This window comes from Emiliania huxleyi (assembly GCF_000372725.1).
Source record: "Emiliania huxleyi CCMP1516 unplaced genomic scaffold EMIHUscaffold_232, whole genome shotgun sequence".
NCBI lineage: Eukaryota > Haptophyta > Isochrysidales > Noelaerhabdaceae > Emiliania > Emiliania huxleyi.
Genome location: NW_005200317.1, coordinates 79878 through 99741, shown reverse-complemented (window position 1 = coordinate 99741; position 19864 = coordinate 79878). Strand labels below are relative to the sequence as shown.

At 61.9% G+C, this 19864-nt stretch overlaps 7 protein-coding genes across 7 annotated transcripts; 4 read left to right on the top strand and 3 right to left on the bottom strand.

Moving 5' to 3' along the window:
• Window positions 1-58: 58 nt before the first annotated feature.
• On the top strand, window positions 59-831 carry EMIHUDRAFT_236247 (Hypothetical protein; the record flags this gene model as incomplete). The annotated part of the gene is made up of 3 exons (XM_005779318.1): window positions 59-150; window positions 397-504; window positions 798-831. The coding sequence occupies 3 exons, from the start codon at window positions 59-61 to the stop codon at window positions 829-831; spliced, it is 234 nt and encodes a 77-aa protein (XP_005779375.1).
• A 32-nt stretch (window positions 832-863) lies between these two features.
• EMIHUDRAFT_236246 (hypothetical protein) lies at window positions 864-2688 on the top strand (the record flags this gene model as incomplete). Its single annotated transcript, XM_005779317.1, has 2 exons — window positions 864-949; window positions 2577-2688. 2 exons carry the CDS (start codon window positions 864-866, stop codon window positions 2686-2688), a joined length of 198 nt encoding a protein of 65 aa, XP_005779374.1.
• Window positions 2689-2701: 13 nt separating this feature from the next.
• Window positions 2702-4649, bottom strand: EMIHUDRAFT_114838 (hypothetical protein; the record flags this gene model as incomplete). The annotated part of the gene is made up of 2 exons (XM_005779316.1): window positions 2702-2838; window positions 3317-4649. The coding sequence occupies 2 exons, from the start codon at window positions 4647-4649 to the stop codon at window positions 2702-2704; spliced, it is 1470 nt and encodes a 489-aa protein (XP_005779373.1).
• A 2909-nt stretch (window positions 4650-7558) lies between these two features.
• EMIHUDRAFT_236243 (hypothetical protein) lies at window positions 7559-8206 on the bottom strand (the record flags this gene model as incomplete). Its single annotated transcript, XM_005779315.1, has 2 exons — window positions 7559-7999; window positions 8195-8206. The coding sequence occupies 2 exons, from the start codon at window positions 8204-8206 to the stop codon at window positions 7559-7561; spliced, it is 453 nt and encodes a 150-aa protein (XP_005779372.1).
• Window positions 8207-8967: 761 nt separating this feature from the next.
• On the top strand, window positions 8968-13636 carry EMIHUDRAFT_114837 (hypothetical protein; the record flags this gene model as incomplete). Its single annotated transcript, XM_005779314.1, has 10 exons — window positions 8968-9131; window positions 9409-9443; window positions 9629-9735; window positions 10121-10305; window positions 10401-10404; window positions 11201-11643; window positions 12170-12247; window positions 12794-12950; window positions 13460-13480; window positions 13607-13636. The coding sequence occupies 10 exons, from the start codon at window positions 8968-8970 to the stop codon at window positions 13634-13636; spliced, it is 1224 nt and encodes a 407-aa protein (XP_005779371.1).
• Window positions 13637-16701: 3065 nt separating this feature from the next.
• On the bottom strand, window positions 16702-17982 carry EMIHUDRAFT_114836 (hypothetical protein; the record flags this gene model as incomplete). Its single annotated transcript, XM_005779313.1, has 1 exon — window positions 16702-17982. The coding sequence occupies one exon, from the start codon at window positions 17980-17982 to the stop codon at window positions 16702-16704; it is 1281 nt and encodes a 426-aa protein (XP_005779370.1).
• A 64-nt stretch (window positions 17983-18046) lies between these two features.
• On the top strand, window positions 18047-19126 carry EMIHUDRAFT_236239 (hypothetical protein; the record flags this gene model as incomplete). The annotated part of the gene is made up of 3 exons (XM_005779312.1): window positions 18047-18589; window positions 18772-18845; window positions 19036-19126. The coding sequence occupies 3 exons, from the start codon at window positions 18047-18049 to the stop codon at window positions 19124-19126; spliced, it is 708 nt and encodes a 235-aa protein (XP_005779369.1).
• Window positions 19127-19864: the final 738 nt, after the last annotated feature.

Sequence of the window (19864 nt, the reverse complement as noted above, 5' to 3'; positions counted from 1 at the left end):
CGGACGCGGCGGGCGAGCCGCGCGGCAATTTTTTTTTTGCGACCGGGGTGTATCGAACATGCGAGCTGCCTTCGCCTCAGCGTCGCCGCGCTCGCTCGCGGCCTCGGCGCTGCGCCGCACCGCGCCGCTGCACACCGAGGCCCGCATCAAGTGAGCTGCGCCCGCCCACACGGCCGTGCGAGCGCCCAACCACGTCGGAGGACGTGTGCATAGCGGCCAGCGCCGCCGGCGCTCTGCCACTGTCCCATGCCTGAGTCGCAGCCCTCCGCGCCAGCCGCAGACCTTAGACCCGTGCCGCACAGCGAGCGTGAGTGGATCGAGAGAGCGGCGTGCAACTGCTGGCCGCCGACGGCGCTGCTGACTGCCAATCGCGCCTGCCGTCACGCCCCGCCGCAGGGAGCTCGGCCTGACTCTGCCGGCGGCGGGGACACCAAAGGCGAACTACACCATCGCCTGCTGGGAGAGCCCCACGCGCCTCTACCTCTCCGGACATCTTCCGATCAAGTGAGCATCCGAGACGCCTCCGAGACGCTTCCGAGACGCTTCCGAGATGCTTCCGAGACGCTTCCGAGACACTTCCGAGATGCTGCCGAGATCCTACCTTTCCCGCCTCGCACTTCGAGACACCTCCGAGACGCTTCCGAGACGCTTCCGAGACGCTTCCGCGACACTGATGCCGCTTCTTGAGACAGTGCCGGAGTGTGTGCACCTTGAATGGCGAGGCCGGATGGATAATCATCTGATTAATTAGTTGAGGAACGAATTAATAAGTTTAAACACAAATTGTTCGTGGGCAGGCCGGACGGCAGCATGGCGACGGTTAATCATTAATTCGTTAATTAATCAAAGAAAAGAAACTGTTCATGCGCAGGCCGGACGGCAGCATGGCGACGGGCACTGTCGGCGGCGAGGGCGGTCTATCGCTGGAGGAGGCGCAGGAGGCGGCAAAGTGGTGGGAGGGAGCCGAGAGATCGCCGAGAGATGGCCGGGAGATGGCCGGGAGATCGCCGGGAGATCGCCGGGAGATCCGCCGAGATGTCGCCGAGGTGTCGCCGAGGCAAGATCTCGGCTGATCTCGGCTAGATCTCGGCGAGATCTCGGGAGATCTCGACAGGTGCGGGCTCGGTCTTCTCGCCACGATCCAGGACCAGCCGCAGCCGAGATGCCGCCGAGATGTGTCGGAGATGCCGCGAGATGCCGCAGGGATGCAGCCGAGACGCCGCCGAGGGCTGGATCTCGGCTGATCTCGGCTGACCTCGGCTGAATCTCGGCTGAATCTCGGCTGAATCTCGGCTGACTTCGGCTGATCTCGGACGATCTCGGCTGGCCTCGGCTGATCTCGATCTCGGACGATCTCGGCTGAATCTCGGTTGTGTATCTCGCTGCCAGGACCAGCTGGGCGGCGATCTCGACCGCGTAGAGCAGGCGAGATCTCAGTTAGATCTGGAGCATGTCTCGGGCAGATCTCAATCTCCCTCGACCAGATCTCGGGCAGATCTCGGGCAGATCTCAGTCATATCTCGACCGCGTGGAGGAGGCGAGATCTCAGTTAGATCTCAATTCGATCTCGGGCGGATCTCAATTCATTTTGATCCGATCTCGGGCAGATCTCAACTCGATCTCGGGAAGATCTCGGCTGCATCGGCGAGAGACCGCTTGTTGAAACACGTTGTTGAAAGAAGTGGTTCGCTGTCATAGGTCGTGAAGCTGTTCGGCATCGTCGCGAGATATGGTTGAGATCGAGATCCGATCGAGATTGCCCGCAATAGGTCGTGAAGCTGTTCGGCATCGTCGCGAGATATGGTTGAGATCGAGATCCGATCGAGATTGCCCGCAATAGGTCGTGAAGCTGTTCGGCATCGTCGCGTCCGCGCCCGAGTTCAAACAGCAGCACCTCGTGTTGAATGGCGCGAGAGAGAGGGGAGATCTCGCCGAGATCGTCGCCGAGATCTCGCCGAGATCTCCGCCGAGATTCTTGCCGAGATCCAGCCGAGATCAAGCGGACACATGCCGCTGAGGTGCAGCCGAGGTGCAGCCGAGATCTAGCCGAGATCTCACCGGGTCCAATCTCGGCGAATCTCGGCGAATCTCGGCGAATCTCGGCGAATCTTGGCTGAGGGTAAGATCTAGCCGAGAGGCGATGAGGCTGCAGCAGAGAGGCGCTGCCGCGATCTCGCGATCTCGATCTCGATCTCGATCTCGCGCGATCTCGGCCGTAGGTTGCTCTGACGTGATGATGGCGGTGCTTGGCGGGAAGAGAGGCTACCACGCTCGCTCTGCCATCGGCGAGATCTAGCCGAGATACAGCCAAGAAAAGAAAAGAATGTAGCACGCTCGCTCCGCCATCGGCGAGATCTGCCGCGATACAGCCGAGATACAGCTGAGATCGAGTCACCGCGCACGAAGCAGTGTTGCGTGACTCTGCTTTCTGGCTGTGAATTAATTCGTTGTTAATTAGTTGTTAATTAGTTAATTACTTTGCGGGGCACTGCTCTTCTCGCGGATGGCTATCACGCTGACTGCGGCGTCGTGGGCGGCTGGACAGAGCTCCCAGAGACGTCCCTTGATCCGACGAGTCAGCTCGTTTTCTTTCATACCTGCCGTGTCGTGGTGTACGCAGGCACCAACACGCTGCCGCTCGATTCGCCGGTGGAGGTGGAGGCGATCATCACCGTCAAGCCCGCCTGACTCGACTACGGCTTTACGCGAGAGTGCCGAGGGATTGGCCGAGTGCCGAGAGAGACCTGTCTCCGGCAATACAGTATCCGTCTACCCCGTCAAGCCGACGCGTGGGGGGGCGTGTGCTCCCGCCTCCTCGGTTGTTGGAGGAAAGGTGAGCTAACCACCAAACCAGGGTCGGGGGGGGCGAGACCGACACGCACCGAGGAGAGGCACTGGGTGCGGGAGATGTGAATTTAACATATATTTTCGATAGACCAAAGACCACGTACGCTCGAGTCTCGAGGCTCACGACTGCCCTCCCCCGCAGCCTCGGCGCCTCAGTCGCCCCCTCGGAGGCGCCTCCCTCCGCTAGCGCTAGTCCCTCCCTGTACCGCGTGTCGGGAGACTTGAACGCAGGCCCGCCCTCTCGCCCGCCGCGGCGCGCTCCTGTCCCACATGCGCCGACAGACCCACCCCCCCCCCCCCCCCAAACCAAGATCTCGCCCGCACCGTCGCTGCGCGTCATGCTCCGCAGCCGCAGGGTCTGTTGCTCTCTGCCGTGCTCGCGCGGCGGTCCCGCAGGAACCCGCGCCCTTGCCGCCCGGCCGGGGCTGGAGAGGCTCAGCCGAGGAGCCCGATGCCGCGCTCCTCGCACACGGCCACCAGCTCAGGCTCCTGGTGGCCCACGCCGAGCCCCTGCACGCGAGGGGAGGTGCGATGAGCATTGGGCGGGGGAGGGGCGAGGGGCGAGGGGGAGCGTCTCGCGCCTTCAGGCTCGGGGCGGCCCCCTCCTTGAGGGCGGCGGCCAGCGCCTTGTAGCCCTCGTCGCTAATCTTGTTGCGGCTGAGATCGAGCAACCAGAGCCGCGGCGCTGCCCCCTCCTTGCCGAGGGCGGCGGCCAGCGCCTTGCAGCCCTCGTCGCCAATCTCGTTGTCGTTGAGATAGAGCCTCTCGAGCCGCGGCGCTGCCCCCTCCTTGCCGAGGGCGGCGGCCAGCGCCTTGCAGCCCTCGTCGCCAATCTTGTTGCCCTGGAGCCAGAGCTTCTCGAGCCGCGGCGCTGCCCCGCTCGCGAGGACCTCCGCCAGCTGCGCCGCCTCCGCGTCGCCCCAGCCGAGGCCGATGTAGATCAGCTTGGTCGCCTTTCCAAACTGCTCCTTGAAGGCGGCCTCGTACAGCTGCTTCACCAGCGGCTTGTCGTCCTTGCCGTTGGTGAAGCTCTTCTTCTCCAGCTCCGCCGCGAACGCAGACGGCAGCAGCGGAGGGCGCCGGCCGCCGTCCTGGATGCAGTCGCCGATGAGGCTGTCCCAGTCGTACTCCACGCCGGCGCGCATCTTGCCGAGGTCGAGCGAGAGGTCGTAGTCCTTGGTCAGGCCCGCCCAGCAGGCCTCCGTGTAGCACCAGCCGCGGTCAAAGTACTTGGCCACGTTGGTGCCCTCGGCCTGCTCCTCCGCCTTGTGGCCGTCCGGGAAGGAGGTCAGCCGCAGCACGCGTGTGTGCTGGTGGGAGTAGAGCGTGCCGAGGCAGCCCAGCCCCTGTTTGAAGAGCGCGTTCTGCTCCTCGGTGCGCAGGACGCCGTTGGGGGGGTCGGGGTGCTGGTGCAGCGAGCCGAAGTCCCAGAAGACGCCGAGCCGCGTGATGCCGGGGTGGCTGAGCAGGGCCTTGAGCGCCCTCGCGACGCGGGCGAGGTTGGCTCCGCGCGGGTCGGGGTGGTCCTTGGTCAGCCACGGGTAGGAGAGCGCGGCGACGGCAAGGTCATACTCGTCGGTCGCCTCGACGAGATCGGCGAAAGAGAGGAAGGCCTCTTTGGGCAGCGCCTGGCGGTGGGAGAGGACGCCGCCCGCCTCGGCGTGGCGGATGATCCACTGCGCGTCGAGGAGGGCGACGGCGCCGCTCGCGAGGACCGGCTCGAGGTCGCCGCCGCCCTTCTCGCGCCACCGCGCCAGCTTCTCCTCGTAGGTCAGGCCCGGCTTGCTCGTGCCGCAGCCCATCGCTTCGCCTGCCTGTGTAAGGCCGATCGACTTTGAGCACCTGTGTAAGAGCCGGTACTGCCATTCGGTTTTCCACAGTTTTCCATATGTGACTCGCCGGACGGACATAAAGCCAGTCGGACGGTCGGACGAAAAAGTCGTCCGACGTCCGGCGTCCGGCCCAAATCTGCTGCCGTCCGACCGGGCCTTTTTCGGTCCGTCGCCGGACAGACGGACGAGTTCACCGGACGCATCGCGTCGCTACAATGTACCGCCCCATTTAAGTTGTTGATTGTCTCGAGAAGATCACCATCCTGCTCCCCAACTAGCCAAGTATCATCCCTGCTCCTCCATGCCTTCTCCATCCCTTTGACGCAGGTCTCACTGTCCACCATCGCAAAGACTACCCACTCACCACGAATCTTGTGACTTATACCGTTACTCCGAGCTTCCCTTATTCTCTCCAGTATTCCCCGAAGCCCAAGAGTCATCGCACTGAGCTCGCTCGCGCTCGTCGTCGCCCCTCGGTCAAGTCCATGCCCAATCCTTCCCACATCCGTCCACCCTAGACGAGGCGCTGCCCCGATTACCGCTCCGCATCCTGCCTTGCTCGCGCGCTCTGGTCGCCCTTCACACGGACTCACGGATCCATCAGTCGAGAGCATCACACCAACCTCCATAACTGCATTGACTTTCATCGCCACTTCCAAGACCGCCCTGTCCGCCTCCGCTGTTATTCCATCCCGTTCCCCCTTCTCCATCACTAAGGTCTCCACTCCACCTCCCACCCGGAAGGCACATCCACTCTCCATCAACTCCACGCTCTTCCTCCGACAAAACACGGATAGCATAGGGTGGCACACCGCATTCGCACTGAAGTTGTACTCGTTGGCCGTTAAATCTGTTTCCACTCTCCATGCCCTCACTCCAGCCACTCCTCCGATGCCAAGGTGACAGTGATGCCTTCCTCTCGCCTCCAACTTGCACCCACTCCTCTGCTCGAACTCTCTCCTCAGGTCCTCCGCCACCTCTGAGGGGAAGAGCCCTCCGGCTAGCTTTGTCCACTGCCTCTCCGCAGTAGTATCCTCTGGCACCAAGGTAAATTTCCAGAACACAGACCGGTCTACTTTCACAAAGTATAAGTCCCATCGTGCGGCAATCACTTCCAGATGCCCGCATCCCACTTCGTACCTAAATCCACCATACGCGTTGCAGCAGGGTTTTTGTCCACCAGCAACCGCCTGTATCCAAAGACACGCCATCGAGACCCCAGACTTCCCGTCCACTCTGGTCCCAAGCCGCACCTCTTCACCCAAGTCTACTCTCGTCAAATGCAGCAGCACTGTATCCGTCACCTCCCTTCTCCTCCATAGATTGTCTCCAGCCCACCTCACCATGCTCTTCACGGGCACCCCCCCCCACTCATTACATCGGTTGCAGTCCGCCCCCACCGCCTCCTCCTTTGAGATGACGTCGAACACCCTCCTCCCTCCTTCATAGTCCTGTATCGTACTCGCCGCCGAAACTACATGCCTCCTCTCATCGTCCCTGCTTCCCAGTAGCGCAGTCTGCACCTTCGGCGCCTCCTCCCTTCGTCTAGATACCCGATCGACATCCTCAACGCATCTCCCCACATTCCATTCCACCGGTTGTAGCCCTGAACGCAACCCTGGTATCCACACTTCTGTGAACCATTTGAAGAAGGCTCCTACCACCTGTTCCTTCTCTTCCGCATCAGCATCATCAATTGGCTTTCGCAGACGTTGAAAGATGTCTTCACCGAATCGCTTACGAGCCTCAATGTCCATCCGATCAGGTAGAAGACACGACTCCTCCGCTCTCATCATGGCTCTCCTGACCCGCAAAAGTTCAACCTCCCAGGCCATCTGGATCCCCTCCTCGTCCCCTTGAACGCCTCGCTCTCTACCTCTCTCTCTCTCTCTCTCTCTCTCTCTCTCTCTCGAGCGGGCGAGCGAGCGGCGAGCGGGCGGCTAGGTGGCGGGAGGGTGAGGCGAGGGTGGCGGCGGGTGGATCACGAGGAAGTAGAAGGTCGAGCGCGAGCGGGCGAGCGAGCGGCGAGAAGGTGGCGGTGGCGAGGGTGGCGGCGGTGGATCACGAGGAAGTAGGAGGTCGAGCGCGAGCGAGCGAGCGGGCGGCGAGATGGATCACGAAGAAGTAGAAAGTCGGGAGCGGGCGAGCGAACGGCGGGCGAGAGCGGCGAGGCGGCGGGAGGGTGAGGCGAGGAGGCGAGGGTGGTGGCGGTTCGGATCACGAGGAAGTAGAAAGTCGGGCGGGCGAGCAAGCGGCGAGCGAGCAGCGAGGCGGCGGGAGGGTGAGGCGAGGGTGGATCACGAGGAAGGATAGATTCGGGCGATCACGAGGAAGTAGAAAGCCAGGCGCGAGCGGGCGCGCGAGCGAGCAAGCGAGCGGCGAGGCGGCGGGAGGGTGAGGCGAGGGTGGTGGCGGGAGGAGGGGGCGAGGGCGAGGGCGGGCGGGCGATAGGCGAGACGACAGGGCGGCGGCCAAGCTGGCGTGGTCGTCGGCGAGAGGCGGCGAGGGCGGGCAGGCGACAGGCGAGACGACAGGGCGGCAGGCAAGCTGGCGTGGCGGTCGGCGGGGGGCGGCGGGAGGTGAAAGGCGAGGGCGATGGCGGGCGGGCGAGAGGCGACAGAGACGACGGGTTGGCGGACGAGCTGGCGGCGGGTCGGCGGGCGGAGGCGGGAGGCGGTAGGCGAGGGCGAGGGCGGGCAGTAGAGCGCGAAGTTGAGACCGCTTGACCTTCGACGGGAAGGTTGCCCACCTGTGGCCAGACCAGTGTGAAGGTGAAGACCCCTTACGAGCGGGCGGGCAGGGCGGGCGGGCAGGGTGGGCGGGCGGGAGGGTAGCAGGAGCAGCATCAGCTGCAACAGCAGCAGCAGCAGCAGCACAGGTTAGGCCAGCCGCGCAGAGGGCAGCGCCTCGTTGAGCATGTTGAAAGCAGAGTTATTGGCGTCAATATGGCGCAGCGCAGAGATGCCGGCACCGCGAGGAAGTGCAGGACCCGCGTTTGCGGTGCGAGCCGTCGAGGCAGGATCAAGCTGAAGGACTCGAGTGGTTTCCACACTGACATCCTCGCCCAGAGCATTGCCAGACAGGTTTGCGCCCAGTTTGCAGTCGCTTGGCGTGGTTTGTGCAGGCGCACCAGCCGCAGAGGCAGCGCTGCCGACTCTCATTGGTTGAGCAGCCGTCGCAGTGCTCGACGGATCGGCAGTGTCGGCGCCACCAGCACCGCGCTCGGTCTCGCTCAGCGAGGCGGCCGAGAGCACAGGCAAGCCGCAAACGCGCACGTAAAAGTTTCTTTTGGGCCCTCTCTCCAGCGTGAACGACCCAGCCTGGGCTCTGCCCGTCGCGGTGAGCTGCCGTGGGCGTGCTGCGCGTCGTGGAAGTCCAGGACGCGGCAGAGGTGTTCTTTATAGCTTCAGCTAGCCCCAGAAGAAGTCCGGTATCCCACTGCATCGCCTCGCGTGTGCCCCCGCGGGCGTGCGAGCGGGTCAGGGTCTCGCTCGCACGGACCGCGGTGGAGTAACCTTCAATAGCATAATCCAAGGGCCGCACGCAAGGCACGCAGTAGCACTACCGAGCCACGTGGCCACTCTGATCCCGACTTTTGCGGGAAGGTGCTCGGCTGGAAGGTGCTCGCGCTCGGATCCCACAGTACGCGGCGGCGGAAGAGATTGCGACCGAGCTCAGGCTCGCCGCGGCGTCGGAGGACGCCGCCGTCGCCTAGACTCCCCTGCGTCACTACGTGCCTCCCCGTCTTTGTAGCCTGGCGTTTGTGCCCCGTTTGTGCCGCGTCCCGTGCCCCCGAGTTCATTTTATTTCAACGCGACAGTACCAAAAGAAGCACAGTCGCGGGGGGCGCCTACACGAAGGCGCGCAACCTTCTTTTTTCGCAGGAGTCGCTTAGGCGGCTCCCGTGGTGTACCTGTGTTCGTGCCAGTGCGCGCCAGTCCCGTGCCCAGTGTTGTGCGAGGGAGTTTTGTTGTAAGATTCTTTTTTTCGGAAATGCTGCTCTCCTGTTTGGCGCTGTCGCCGTCCGACGCCTCGCCGACGCCGGCAGGCCGCGGTGAGCCATCAACCACGCCTCCGCGCGCCGCGCTGCCGCTGCTGCTTCCAGAAGCCGCCTCCACCAAATTGGTGCCAAAGTCCCGCCGTAGTAGCCGCGGGCGATGTTTGCAACACTGGACGTAGAGCGGCACGGCGGCGATGACCCGGGCGCTTCAGAGGGCCTCTGGCCACCGTACACACACACATTCACAAGCAAGTACACACAGGCACCGCGCCTCAGCCGCGTCGGTACATGCAGGCGCTGCAGCCCGAGGCGCTGGACTACGTCGCTGGCCTGCGCGGGCCGGTGGCGGTGGTGGCAGCGATCGGCCAGTACCGGAGCGGCAAGTCGTTTCTGCTCAACCAGCTGATGCGGCTCAACTGCAGCGAGGGCTTCCAGGACACTTTCATAGACATGTCACAACAACCGCGGCTCCAGGACACTTAAAAACATAGACAGCTCACAAAGCACCGCGGCTCCAGGCCACTCTCGTAGACAGTTCACACTCCAGTCACACACACGTGCGGGACCTGTCACGCGCACATGTACATGTGAGGCGCCTCCGGTGCACGCCACCATTGCCCCATCCATCCCGTCTCTTCACACGCCGGTGGCCGCGAGTAGGTCGGGCACCGGCGGGATTACCCGAGATTACCCGAGATTGCCCGAGATTACCCGAGATTACCCGAGCAGGTCGGGCACCGGCGGGACGCGCAGACCAAAGGAGTGTGGCTGTACGGGCAGCGCGCCGAGGCGTTCGGAGGCCCCGGAGGCGCCACGGTCCTCTTTCTTTAATTGTTTAACGAGTCGCACTTGACTAACCACAGGGTAATTGAGTACAGGCGCGAAGGGTCCTCTTTCTTTAGTTGTTTAACGAGTCGTACTTGACTAACCACAGGGTAATCAAGTACAGGCGCCACGGTTCTCTTTCTCGACACCGAGGGGTTCGAGGGGACGGGGAAGGCGGCTGCGTACGACGACCGCATCTTTGCGTTTGCGGCGCTGTCCGCTGCGGCTCGGGTAATCTCGGGCAATCTCGGGTAATCTCGGGTAATCTCGAGCAGGTGCTGTCCGCGGCGGCGGTGCTCATTCTCGGAACCTTCTAGGAACCTTCAGGAGCCTTCTAGGAACTTTCTAGGTGCTGTCCGCGGCGGCGGTGCTCTACAATCTGGTGGAGGGCCGTCCGAGAGGCGGCCCTTTCAATGATAACCAATGAATGAGTTTGTTTTTCATTGTATGGAAGGTGGAGACTACTCGAGAGGGGCGGCGCCTTTTTAGTTCACTCTCAAGTACCGAATCGCCTTTCCTTAAATGAAAGGTGGAGACCATCCGCGAGGCGGACATCGCGAAGCTGGCCTTCGCTGTTAATTAATAATTAGTTAAAGGCTCTGATAAGTAATTACAGGCGGACATCGCGAAGCTGGCCTTCGCCGCGCAGCTGGCGTCGGAGTTCTGGCGCCGCACTAGCGGCGAGGCGGGCGGAGGAGGAGGGGGAGAGGGCGAGGGCGGCGGCGGCGAGGGGAGCGACAGTGGCGATGGCGGCGGCGGCGAGGAAGGCGGAGGCAAGGGTCGCGGCGCGGCGCGGCGGCGGTGGGCTCCTCCTGCAATGCTCTGGCGTGTGCAGCGCCGACGTCTTTAAGTCATTAACGAGTCGTGATGAATTAATTGGAGGGGATTGAGTCCAGGCGTGTGCGACGTCTTTAATTAGTTCACCAATCGTCCCTATCTAATCAGAGGTGGTTAGTCACAGGCTTGTGCAGCGCGACTTCTTGCAAGGAGGGTCGGTGGAGGAGTATCTGCGGCAGGCGCTTAGTTATGACTCGTTAATTGAGGGTAATTAATGAAGGGAAATGAATTAAGGTCGGTCGAGGAGTCCTTGCGGCAGGCGGCTCAATGAACTAATTACTACCCCTCCATTAAGGGTACTTAATTGAGGTGGAGGAGTCCTTGCGGCAGGCGCTGCAGCCGGTCTAGCCGCCTAGAAGCAGACATACGTATTCTTACACTCCAACAAGCGCTCGAGAGTACGTACTCAGCTGTATTCGGCCGTGTTCACTGTAGTCGCCCCCCTCGTATTCACGCGGTGCTCTGAAGACGCTGCACAGTACCGCCTTCCCGCCCCCGAGGTTGTTGGCGGATTCGTGACTTGTAGGTCGAGCACGCTCCGACGGACGCGCAGGCGGGGCAGCCGAGAGGACCCGAGAGGAGCCGAGAGTACCCGAGAGGACCCGAGAGGAGCCGAGAGGACCCGAGAGTACCCGAGAGTACCCGAGAGCACCCGAGAGTACCCGAGAGTACCCGAGAGTACCCGGGATTGTCCGAGAAGCCCAGGCAGCTCTGACTCGGTGTTAGCTAGCTGTGAACTCGTTGTGAACTCGTTGTGAATTCGTTGTTAATTCGTTGTGAATTCTTTGTGAATTCGTCGTTAATTCGTCGTTAATTCGTTGTGAACTCGTTGTCAACTCGTTGTCAACTCGACGCGCAGGCGGGGCAGCTCAACGCCATCCGCCGCACACTGCGCTCCTTCGGCGGCATGCGCGGCCTTGGCTTACCGCAGCCCCACCCTTCCCGAACGTCCCTCTGCGACCTCCCGCCCGATCAGCTAGCGGCAGAGTACCGGGCGGGCATGCAGGTAGTGCGGGAGTGGGTCGGCTCTGTTGCGCAACGGAGGAGGAGGCGGGCGCCAGCGGCGGAGGCGGAGGCGGAGGCGGAGGAGGCGGAGGAGGCGGAGGCGGCGGAGCGGGCAGTTGCGTCGCGCGTTGGGACGACTGCAGCAGACGCGATGGCGATGGCAAATGGGAATGGGAGGGTGTGGGGCAGTGGCAAGGAGCTGGCGGGGGCGGTGCGGAAGCTGGTGGAGGCGCTCAACGCAAACGCCATCCCGACGGCCGGCTCCGTCATCGACTCTTTCAACAACGAGGCGACCCCGTTGATGAATTATTGATTACAGAGGCAGTTATGAAATGATCAACAGATTGACTCGTTCAACAACGAGATCCCGTTGATTAATTATTGATTACAGAGGCAGTTATGAAATGATCAACAGATTGATCTCCTTCATTGTCAAGACGAGTTGTTAAGAGTCGATGGCTGATTAACTACTCACTGACGCCTTCCACAACGAGGCACTCGTTGTTAAGATTCGACGACGCACTAACTCACCCCTACTGGCGCCGTCCACCACCAGGCCCGCGCGACGGCGCTGGCGACGCTGCGGGCGGATGCCGAGAGGAGCGCTCCGCTGCGGCTCGACGAACTTTGGTCGGTCACGCCGCCGGTCGTTCACACACAGGCGGATGCGGAGGCGCTCCCGCTGCCGATGGTCGAGTCTCGCCTCGCTTCCTCCCTCGCCGCCTCCGTCGCCGCCGCCGAGCGGGCGCTGCGCCGGCGCGTGTTTGGCGGGGGGGGCGGCTGAGATTAATGAATATTAACTCATACGCATTTTAATTGATAGGCGCGTGTTTGGCGGGGGGGCGGGGGGGCGGCTGGCGGCGGCGGACGTGGCGGCGGTTCGGAAAGCGGCCGGCGGGAGGTAGCCGAGATGGCGTCGAGATATAGCGGGGATTGAGGAGGGGAGGGAGAGAGAGAGAGAGACAGAGACAGAGAGAGAGAGAGAGAGAGAGAGAGAGAGAGAGAGAGAGAGAGAGACAGAGAGACAGAGAGACAGAGAGACAGAGAGACAGAGAGACAGAGAGACAGAGAGACAGAGAGACAAACAGTTATTGAAACGTATTCAGGCGACGCCAACTTCCGCGCGTCACACGCCCAGTGCCGCCTGCTCTGGTCTCGCTGCGCCGCCTCCCTCGCCGCCCTCCGCGCCGTGTTGCTGCCCTCCCGCCGCCGCTTCCACGCGCGCGTCGAGCGCTGCAACGACACTCTGAGGTTTATTATTATCTATGATACTGTTGTTGTTGTTGTTATTACTATTATGATTAGTGGCATCACTATTTCTTATCATCACTGTGTATTGGTATTCATGAGCATCGCTACTTACTATTGCCATTACTCTACTGTGGTTGTGATCCTCACTGTTGTTGTTATATCGTTACCATTCTGATTGTTGTCATTCCTACTTTAGCGGCTGCGTTGGGCCGGCGGCGGCAGAGTATCACGAGAGGCTGGCGCTGGAGGCGGGGAAGGGCGAGGAGGAGTTCAATGCGCGCTTCCACGGCCAGCTGTCCCACGCCCTCTTCCTGTTGTGCGTTGGCGGCATCCTCACCTTCTGCGACGTGGCCGTGAGCGCACTGATGAATCTTAACTAATAAGTAATGAGTATTAATTCATAGGCATCCTCACCTTCCGCTACGTGGCCGTGAGCGCATTACACAATCTGAAGATTGATCTTAATAATTCAATTCATAGGCATCCTCACCTTCCGCTACGTGGCCGTGAGCGCCTTAATGAATCTTGATTAATATCAATTAGTATTCATTCATAGGCATCCTCACCTTCCGCTACGTGGCCGTGAGCGCCTTAATGAATCTTGATTAATATCAATTGGTATTAATTCATAGGCATCCTCACCTTCTGCGACGTGGTCGTGAGCGCACTGATGAATCTTAACTAATAAGTAATGAGTATTAATTCATAGGCATCCTCACCTTCTGCGACGTGGCCGTGAGCGCACTGATGAATCTGAACTAATAAGTAATGAGTATTAATTCATAGGCATCCTCACCTTCCGCTACGTGGCCGTGAGCGCCTTAATGAATCTTGATTAATATCAATTAGTATTCATGCATAGGCATCCTTCCGCTACGTGGCCGTGAGCGCATTAAATAATCTGAAGATTGATCTTAATAATTCAATTCATAGGCATCCTCACCTTCCGCTACGTGGCCGTGAGCGCCTTAATGAATCTTGATTAATATCAATTAGTATTCATTCATAGGCATCCTCACCTTCCGCTACGTGGCCGTGAGCGCATTACACAATCTGAAGATTGATCTTAATAATTCAATTCATAGGCATCCTCACCTTCCGCTACGTGGCCGTGAGCGCCCTCGCCGAGGTGGGCTGCCGGCTGCTGCTGCCTTAAGAGCTGGGGCCGCGTCCTGTGACCGCGTGATCCGGTGTGATCTGGTGTGACCACAGGTCGGCTGCTGGCTGCTGTTAATTAATAGCAATCAAGATGAACTAATCTCGGCCGATCTCGCGGAGGTGGGCTGCTGGCTGCTGCTGGCGTCGGTGGAGCTGCTGCCCAGGCTGGCCAAGCTTTAAATAAATAAATAAAAACGGACACCTCTCTACTGTGAGATGGGTAAAAAGGAACAGGTCCCCGCCCTTGCGATCTTTGTGCAGGGTTCTTTGTTGGCCAAGCCAAGTTTTGCTTCTCAGATAGATTGGCATCCATAATCACTATGATACGAGTTAATGAGCTCAAGCTGCGTCTTCGCAGGCTGGCTGCGCTCGCCCAGTTCTCGCCCGTCGCCGCAGCTACTGCGTCGGTCTGGGAGATATGGGGAGATATGGGGAGATACGGGGAGATAGTGTCCCCCCATCCCCAGGGCCTTCAGGGCTCACACCTCACCCTCTCACAGACCAGCCCGCAGCGCCATAGGACGTATTTCCTTCTCAACAACAGGAAATTGTGAACAGGTCTGGGAGACGGCGGCGGGGGAGGTGGCTGTCGAGTGGTACGAAAGGCGATTAATTAATTGGGCGATTCATTCATATTTATCAATTAAAGGCGACTGTCGAGTGGTACGAAAGGCGATTAACTAATTGGGCGAGTCATTCATATTTATCAATTAAAGGCGACTGTCGAGTGGTACGAAGGCGATTAATTAATTGGGCGATTCATTCATATTTATCAATTAAAGGCGACTGTCGAGTGGTACGAAGGCGATTAATTAATTGGGCGATGAATTCATATTTATCAATTAAAGGCGACTGTCGAGTGGTACGAGGCGATGAAATCAGTGAATTGGGCGAGTAATTCATATTTATCAGTTGAAGGCGGCTGTCGAGTGGTACGAAGGCGATTAATTAATTGGGCGAGTAATTCATATTTATCAGTTAAAGGCGGCTGTCGAGTGGTACGAGGCGGTGGTGTTCAACCCAGTGGCGGACCTGGACAACCTGCTGCTGCCGCTGGCCGCCTCCCTCCTCGCCGTCTGCACTGCGCGATACTGCCGCCGTTGCGCGCGCGCCACGCGCCGCTGGCGAGGGCGATCAGCTGGCGAGATGCAGCCGAGATGCAACCCAAATTCTACCGAGATCTGGACGAGATGAAGGGGAGATGTGGACGAGATCGCCGAGCTGCGAGGCGAGCTGTAGCGAGATATGGACGAGATGAAGGGGAGATGTGGACGAGATCGCCGAGCTGCGAGGCGAGCTGTAGCGAGATCTGGACGAGATGAAGGGGAGATGTGGGCGAGATCGCCGAGCTGCGAGGCAAGCTGTAGCGAGATATGGACGAGATGAAGGGGAGATGTGGGCGAGATCGCCGAGCTGCGAGGCAAGCTGTAGCGAGATATGGACGAGATGAAGGGGAGATGTGGACGAGATCGCCGAGCTGCGAGGCGAGCTGCAGCGAGATATGGACGAGATGAAGGGGAGATGTGGACGAGATCGCCGAGCTGCGAGGCGAGCTGTAGCGAGATCTGGACGAGATGAAGGGGAGATGTGGACGAGATCGCCGAGCTGCGAGGCGAGCTGTAGCGAGATATGGACGAGATGAAGGGGAGATGTGGGCGAGATCGCCGAGCTGCGAGGCGAGCTGCAGCGAGATCTGGACGAGATGAAGGGGAGATGTGGACGAGATCGCCGAGCTGCGAGGCGAGCTGCAGCGAGATCTGGACGAGATGAAGGGGAGATGTGGGCGAGATCGCCGAGCTGCGAGGCGAGCTGTAGCGAGATATGGACGAGATGAAGGGGAGATGTGGACGAGATCGCCGAGCTGCGAGGCGAGCTGTAGCGAGATATGGACGAGATGAAGGGGAGATGTGGACGAGATCGCCGAGCTGCGAGGCGAGCTGTAGCGAGATCTGGACGAGATGAAGGGGAGATGTGGGCGAGATCGCCGAGCTGCGAGGCGAGCTGTAGCGAGATCTGGACGAGATGAAGGGGAGATGTGGACGAGATCGCCGAGCTGCGAGGCAAGCTGTAGCGAGATATGGACGAGATGAAGGGGAGATGTGGACGAGATCGCCGAGCTGCGAGGCGAGCTGTAGCGAGATCTGGACGAGATGAAGGGGAGATGTGGACGAGATCGCCGAGCTGCGAGGCGAGCTGTAGCGAGATATTAGTCACAGCGGTTGTGCCCTCACGAGGAATAATGAACAGCTTGAGGCTCAGCAGCTCTTGACACGTAATGGGAGATTCTCGTCAATAGGCCAGCTGTCGCGGCTCGAGCGGGCCTCCCGCCCCACCAGCCCGGGAGAGGTGGAGCTGCTGCCTCGCGCGGCGTGAGGCTACACACCACGGCTTTACACCATGCGAGGTCACTCGAGAGTACACATAAGCGACGAGTACGCGGGAGGATGGTGCGTCGTTATCCGATGACGACCGAGCGACCGGCACCCTCCCGCGGTCCCGGCGCACCGGTGCCGGTGCCGGTCTGCGCGCTGCAGCGCACCTCCTCGCCCTCCCCCCTCTTTTTCCGATGTCTGGTACGATTACAAAAAGTCTGGTTTGTAGAGTGTTAGTACGCCACGTCTCCCTCGCCCCTCGGCCTCCCTCCCCCGCGCGCACGCGCGCCAATGGCAATGCGCTCGCACAACACATCTGGGCAAAACGCGCAAGCAATGAAGGTCCATCTGCATGATTGTGGGCGACTCTGACTAGCTGCACACGCGGCCGTGCCGGTCTGTGACGCTCTCTGCCGAGCTCGCACGGCGGTCCCGCCGGGCCCCGCGCCCTCGCCGCCCGGCCGGGGCTGGAGAGGCTCAGCAGAGGTCGATGCCGCGCTCCTCGCACACGGCCACCAGCTCAGGCTGCTTCTCGTTGTCCACGCGGAGCGTCTGCACGCGAGGGGAGGTGCGATCAGCATTGGGCGGGGGAGGGGCGTGTGGCGAGGGGGGCGTCTCGCGCCTTCAAGCTCGGGGCGGCCCCCTCCTTGAGGGCGGCGGCCAGCGCCTTGCAGCCCTCGTCGCCAATCTCGTTGCCATGGAGCTCGAGCTTCTCGAGCCGCGGCGCTGCCCCCTCCTTGCCGAGGGCGTCGGCCAGCGCCTTGCAGCCCTCGTCGCCAATCTTATTGGCGAAGAGAGCGAGCTCCTCGAGCTGCGGCGCTGCCCCGCTCGCGAGGACCTCCGCCAGCTGCGCCGCCTCCGCGTCGCCCCAGCCGAGGCCGCCGTAGTGCAGCACGGTCGCCATGCCAAACTGCTCCTCGAAGGCGGCCTCGTACAGCCGCTTCACCAGCGGCTTGTCGTCCTTGCCGTTGGTGAAGCTCTTCGTCTCCAGCTCCGCCGCGAAGGCAGACGGCAGCAGCGGAGGGCGCCGGCCGCCGTCCTGGGTGCAGTCGAACATGAGGCTCCAGTAGTCGTACTCCCTGCCGGCGCGCATCTTGCCGAGGTCGAGCGAGAGGGCATAGACCTTGGTCAGGCTCGCCCAGGCGTTCTCGGTGGCGCACCAGCCGCGGTCAAAGTACTTGGCCACGTTGGTGCCCTCGGCCTGGTCCTCCGCCTTGTGGCCGTCCGGGAAGGAGGTCAGCCGCAGCACGCGTGTGTACTTGTGGGAGTAGAGCGTGCCGAGGCAGCCCAAACCCTGCTTGAAGAGCGCGTTCTGCTCCTCGGTGCGCAGGACGCCGTTGGGGGGGTCGGGGTGCTGGTGCAGCGAGCCGAAGTCCCAAAAGACGCCGAGCCGCGGGATGAGGTCGGGGCGGCTGAGCAGGACCTTGAGCGCCCTCGCGACGCGGGAGAGGTTGGCTCCGCGCGGGTCGGGGTGGTCCTTGGTCAGCCACGGGTAGGAGAGCGCGCCGACGGGAAGCCAATCTCCGTACGGGTTCGAGGTGGTCGCCTCGACGAGGTCGGCGAGGGAGAGGAAGGCCTCTTTGGGCAGAGCCTGGCGGTGCGTGAGGACGCCGCCCGCCTCGGCGTGGCTGATGATCCACTGCGCGTCGAGGAGGGCGACGGCGCCGCTCGCGAGGACCGGCTCGAGGTCGCCGCCGCCGAGCTTGCGCCACTCCGCCAGCTTCTCCTCGCTCACGCCGAGATCGGTGGCGGAGGGGAGGGCGGCGGCCGGCTGCGTCGGCGCGGCGGTGTCGGCGGGCGTCGGGACGTCGCGGCGGTGGAGGCAGGGCAGCGACTTCGCGAAACGGGAAAGCATCGACAAGTCTGGCACCGGCGGGCGCTTCCCGTGGCGTTCTCTGTATTTTTTTTGTGTTAGAGGAATGTATCGCCGATTTTGTCTTTTTCTTGACCTCAGCCGGCCCGGCGGCCGCTCGATGACAGCGCTCGCTCGCTCGCTGCTGCTCTTCACCGCCCTCCTCTCGCCTTCCCTGGTCGTCGCAGCGGTTAGCGGCGTCGCGCCCTCCAATCCTCCCTCCGCGTGCGTCGACGGCGGCGACGGCAAACTGAGGGTGCTCCTCATCGCTCCCGCGTGGCCGTGGGGATTTGGCGCCTACCAGAGCCAACTCTCGACGCTCGGCGCCGCCCTCGTCGACCTCGGTCACGCCGTGGTGTGGAACGCGGCGTTTCGGCCCGGAGTGCTCCCTGACCCGGACAGAGTCTACACCTTCTCCGAGGCGTCGCTGCTCGCAGCGGGCGGCGACGGCCGACTGCCGACGGAGAGCGCGCCGTCCGCCGCCACCGACGCCCGCTCGTCGCGGTTCGGCTTCATCGACGTGCCGCTTCCCGAGGCGTACTGGGGCCGCGGCAACGGCGTCCTCGTCTCGGCCGTCGATGCGGCGGCGAGACGACACGCCATCGACGCCGTGATCCTCTTGCTCGACGCGAATCTGGCATCTCGCGATATCTCGCCACATCTCCTCGTATCTCCATCTCTCCGTCTCTGACCGTCTCTCCCCATATCTCCCCACCTCTCGCCATCAAGACAGTGCCGAGGCTACCTCGTCGGCCGCGCGAGTGTGAGCTGGCTTCGCCGCGCTGTGAATAGGTGCTGAGCGACGTGGACCGCACCCGGCCCTACTCCGTCTTTTGGTTCCCGTCGCACTTTGACGCGTTTGTCCCGTCGCAGCGGCGCGCTTAATTGATTAATTCGAAACTAGCGCGCACAGATGGCACAACACGCACAGATGGCCTGAGACGGCCGAAAGCTGCGACCGACACCGCCCGGTAGGCGCGCGCTATTAAATTGATGATGAATTATAAACTGATGATGAATTAATCAATATCTGACCGACACCCGCCCGGTACGCAGGCGCGCGCTCTCCGCTTTCGACGCCATCGTTGCGCTGGCGCCGTCGGCAGAGCAGCTAGAAGCGGAAGGCGTACTCATCGGTTCCCACTAGCGCTCGAGCGGACACGTATTCAGCCGTACTCGCAGCCCCTCGTACTCACGCGGTGCTCCAAATACACTGCACAACACCGTCCTCCCGCCCCGAGGTTGACGCACTCAGCACGTAGGCGGAGCAGATGCTTCGAGAGTCGCCGGCCGAGAGCGGTGAGTTTGACCCGGCCAGCAAATGGGTCGGCACCATCCCGCATGTGGCGGAGCCGCCGCCAGGGCTGCACGAGGCCTTCTACGGGGATGGCCTCGGTGGGATCGACGCGCTCCGCCCGTCGCTGCGCCGCAAGCACGGTATGCCGACCGCCGCGTTTGTCGCGCTGGTCAACTGTGGCAACTACGACGCGGTGAACCGAAAGGCGCTGGATGTGGCGGTGCTGGCGTTCAAGGCGCTGCGAGAGACGGTGGCGGGGGCGCACCTCTTTCTCAAAGTGATGTCTACCGCGCACATCCTCGCTGCCGAGGGCAACGGGCTGCCGGAGCAACACACCGCCGACCCCGCAATCAGCCTGGCGGGGCTGCTGCGGGCCGCAGGGCTGCCAGCAGGCTCCTTCACAGTGGAGGACCGGGTGCTGGACTGGAGTGCCTCGTGGGAGATGCTGGCAGCAGCGGACGTCCTGCTGATGCCATCGAAGAGCGAAGGGTTCGGCTTGCCGCTGCTCGAGGCGCAGCGCGTTGGCACACCCGCCGTCACCACCGCGTTCGGCGCTATGGCGGACTACACGTGGCATGGCCTCTCTGT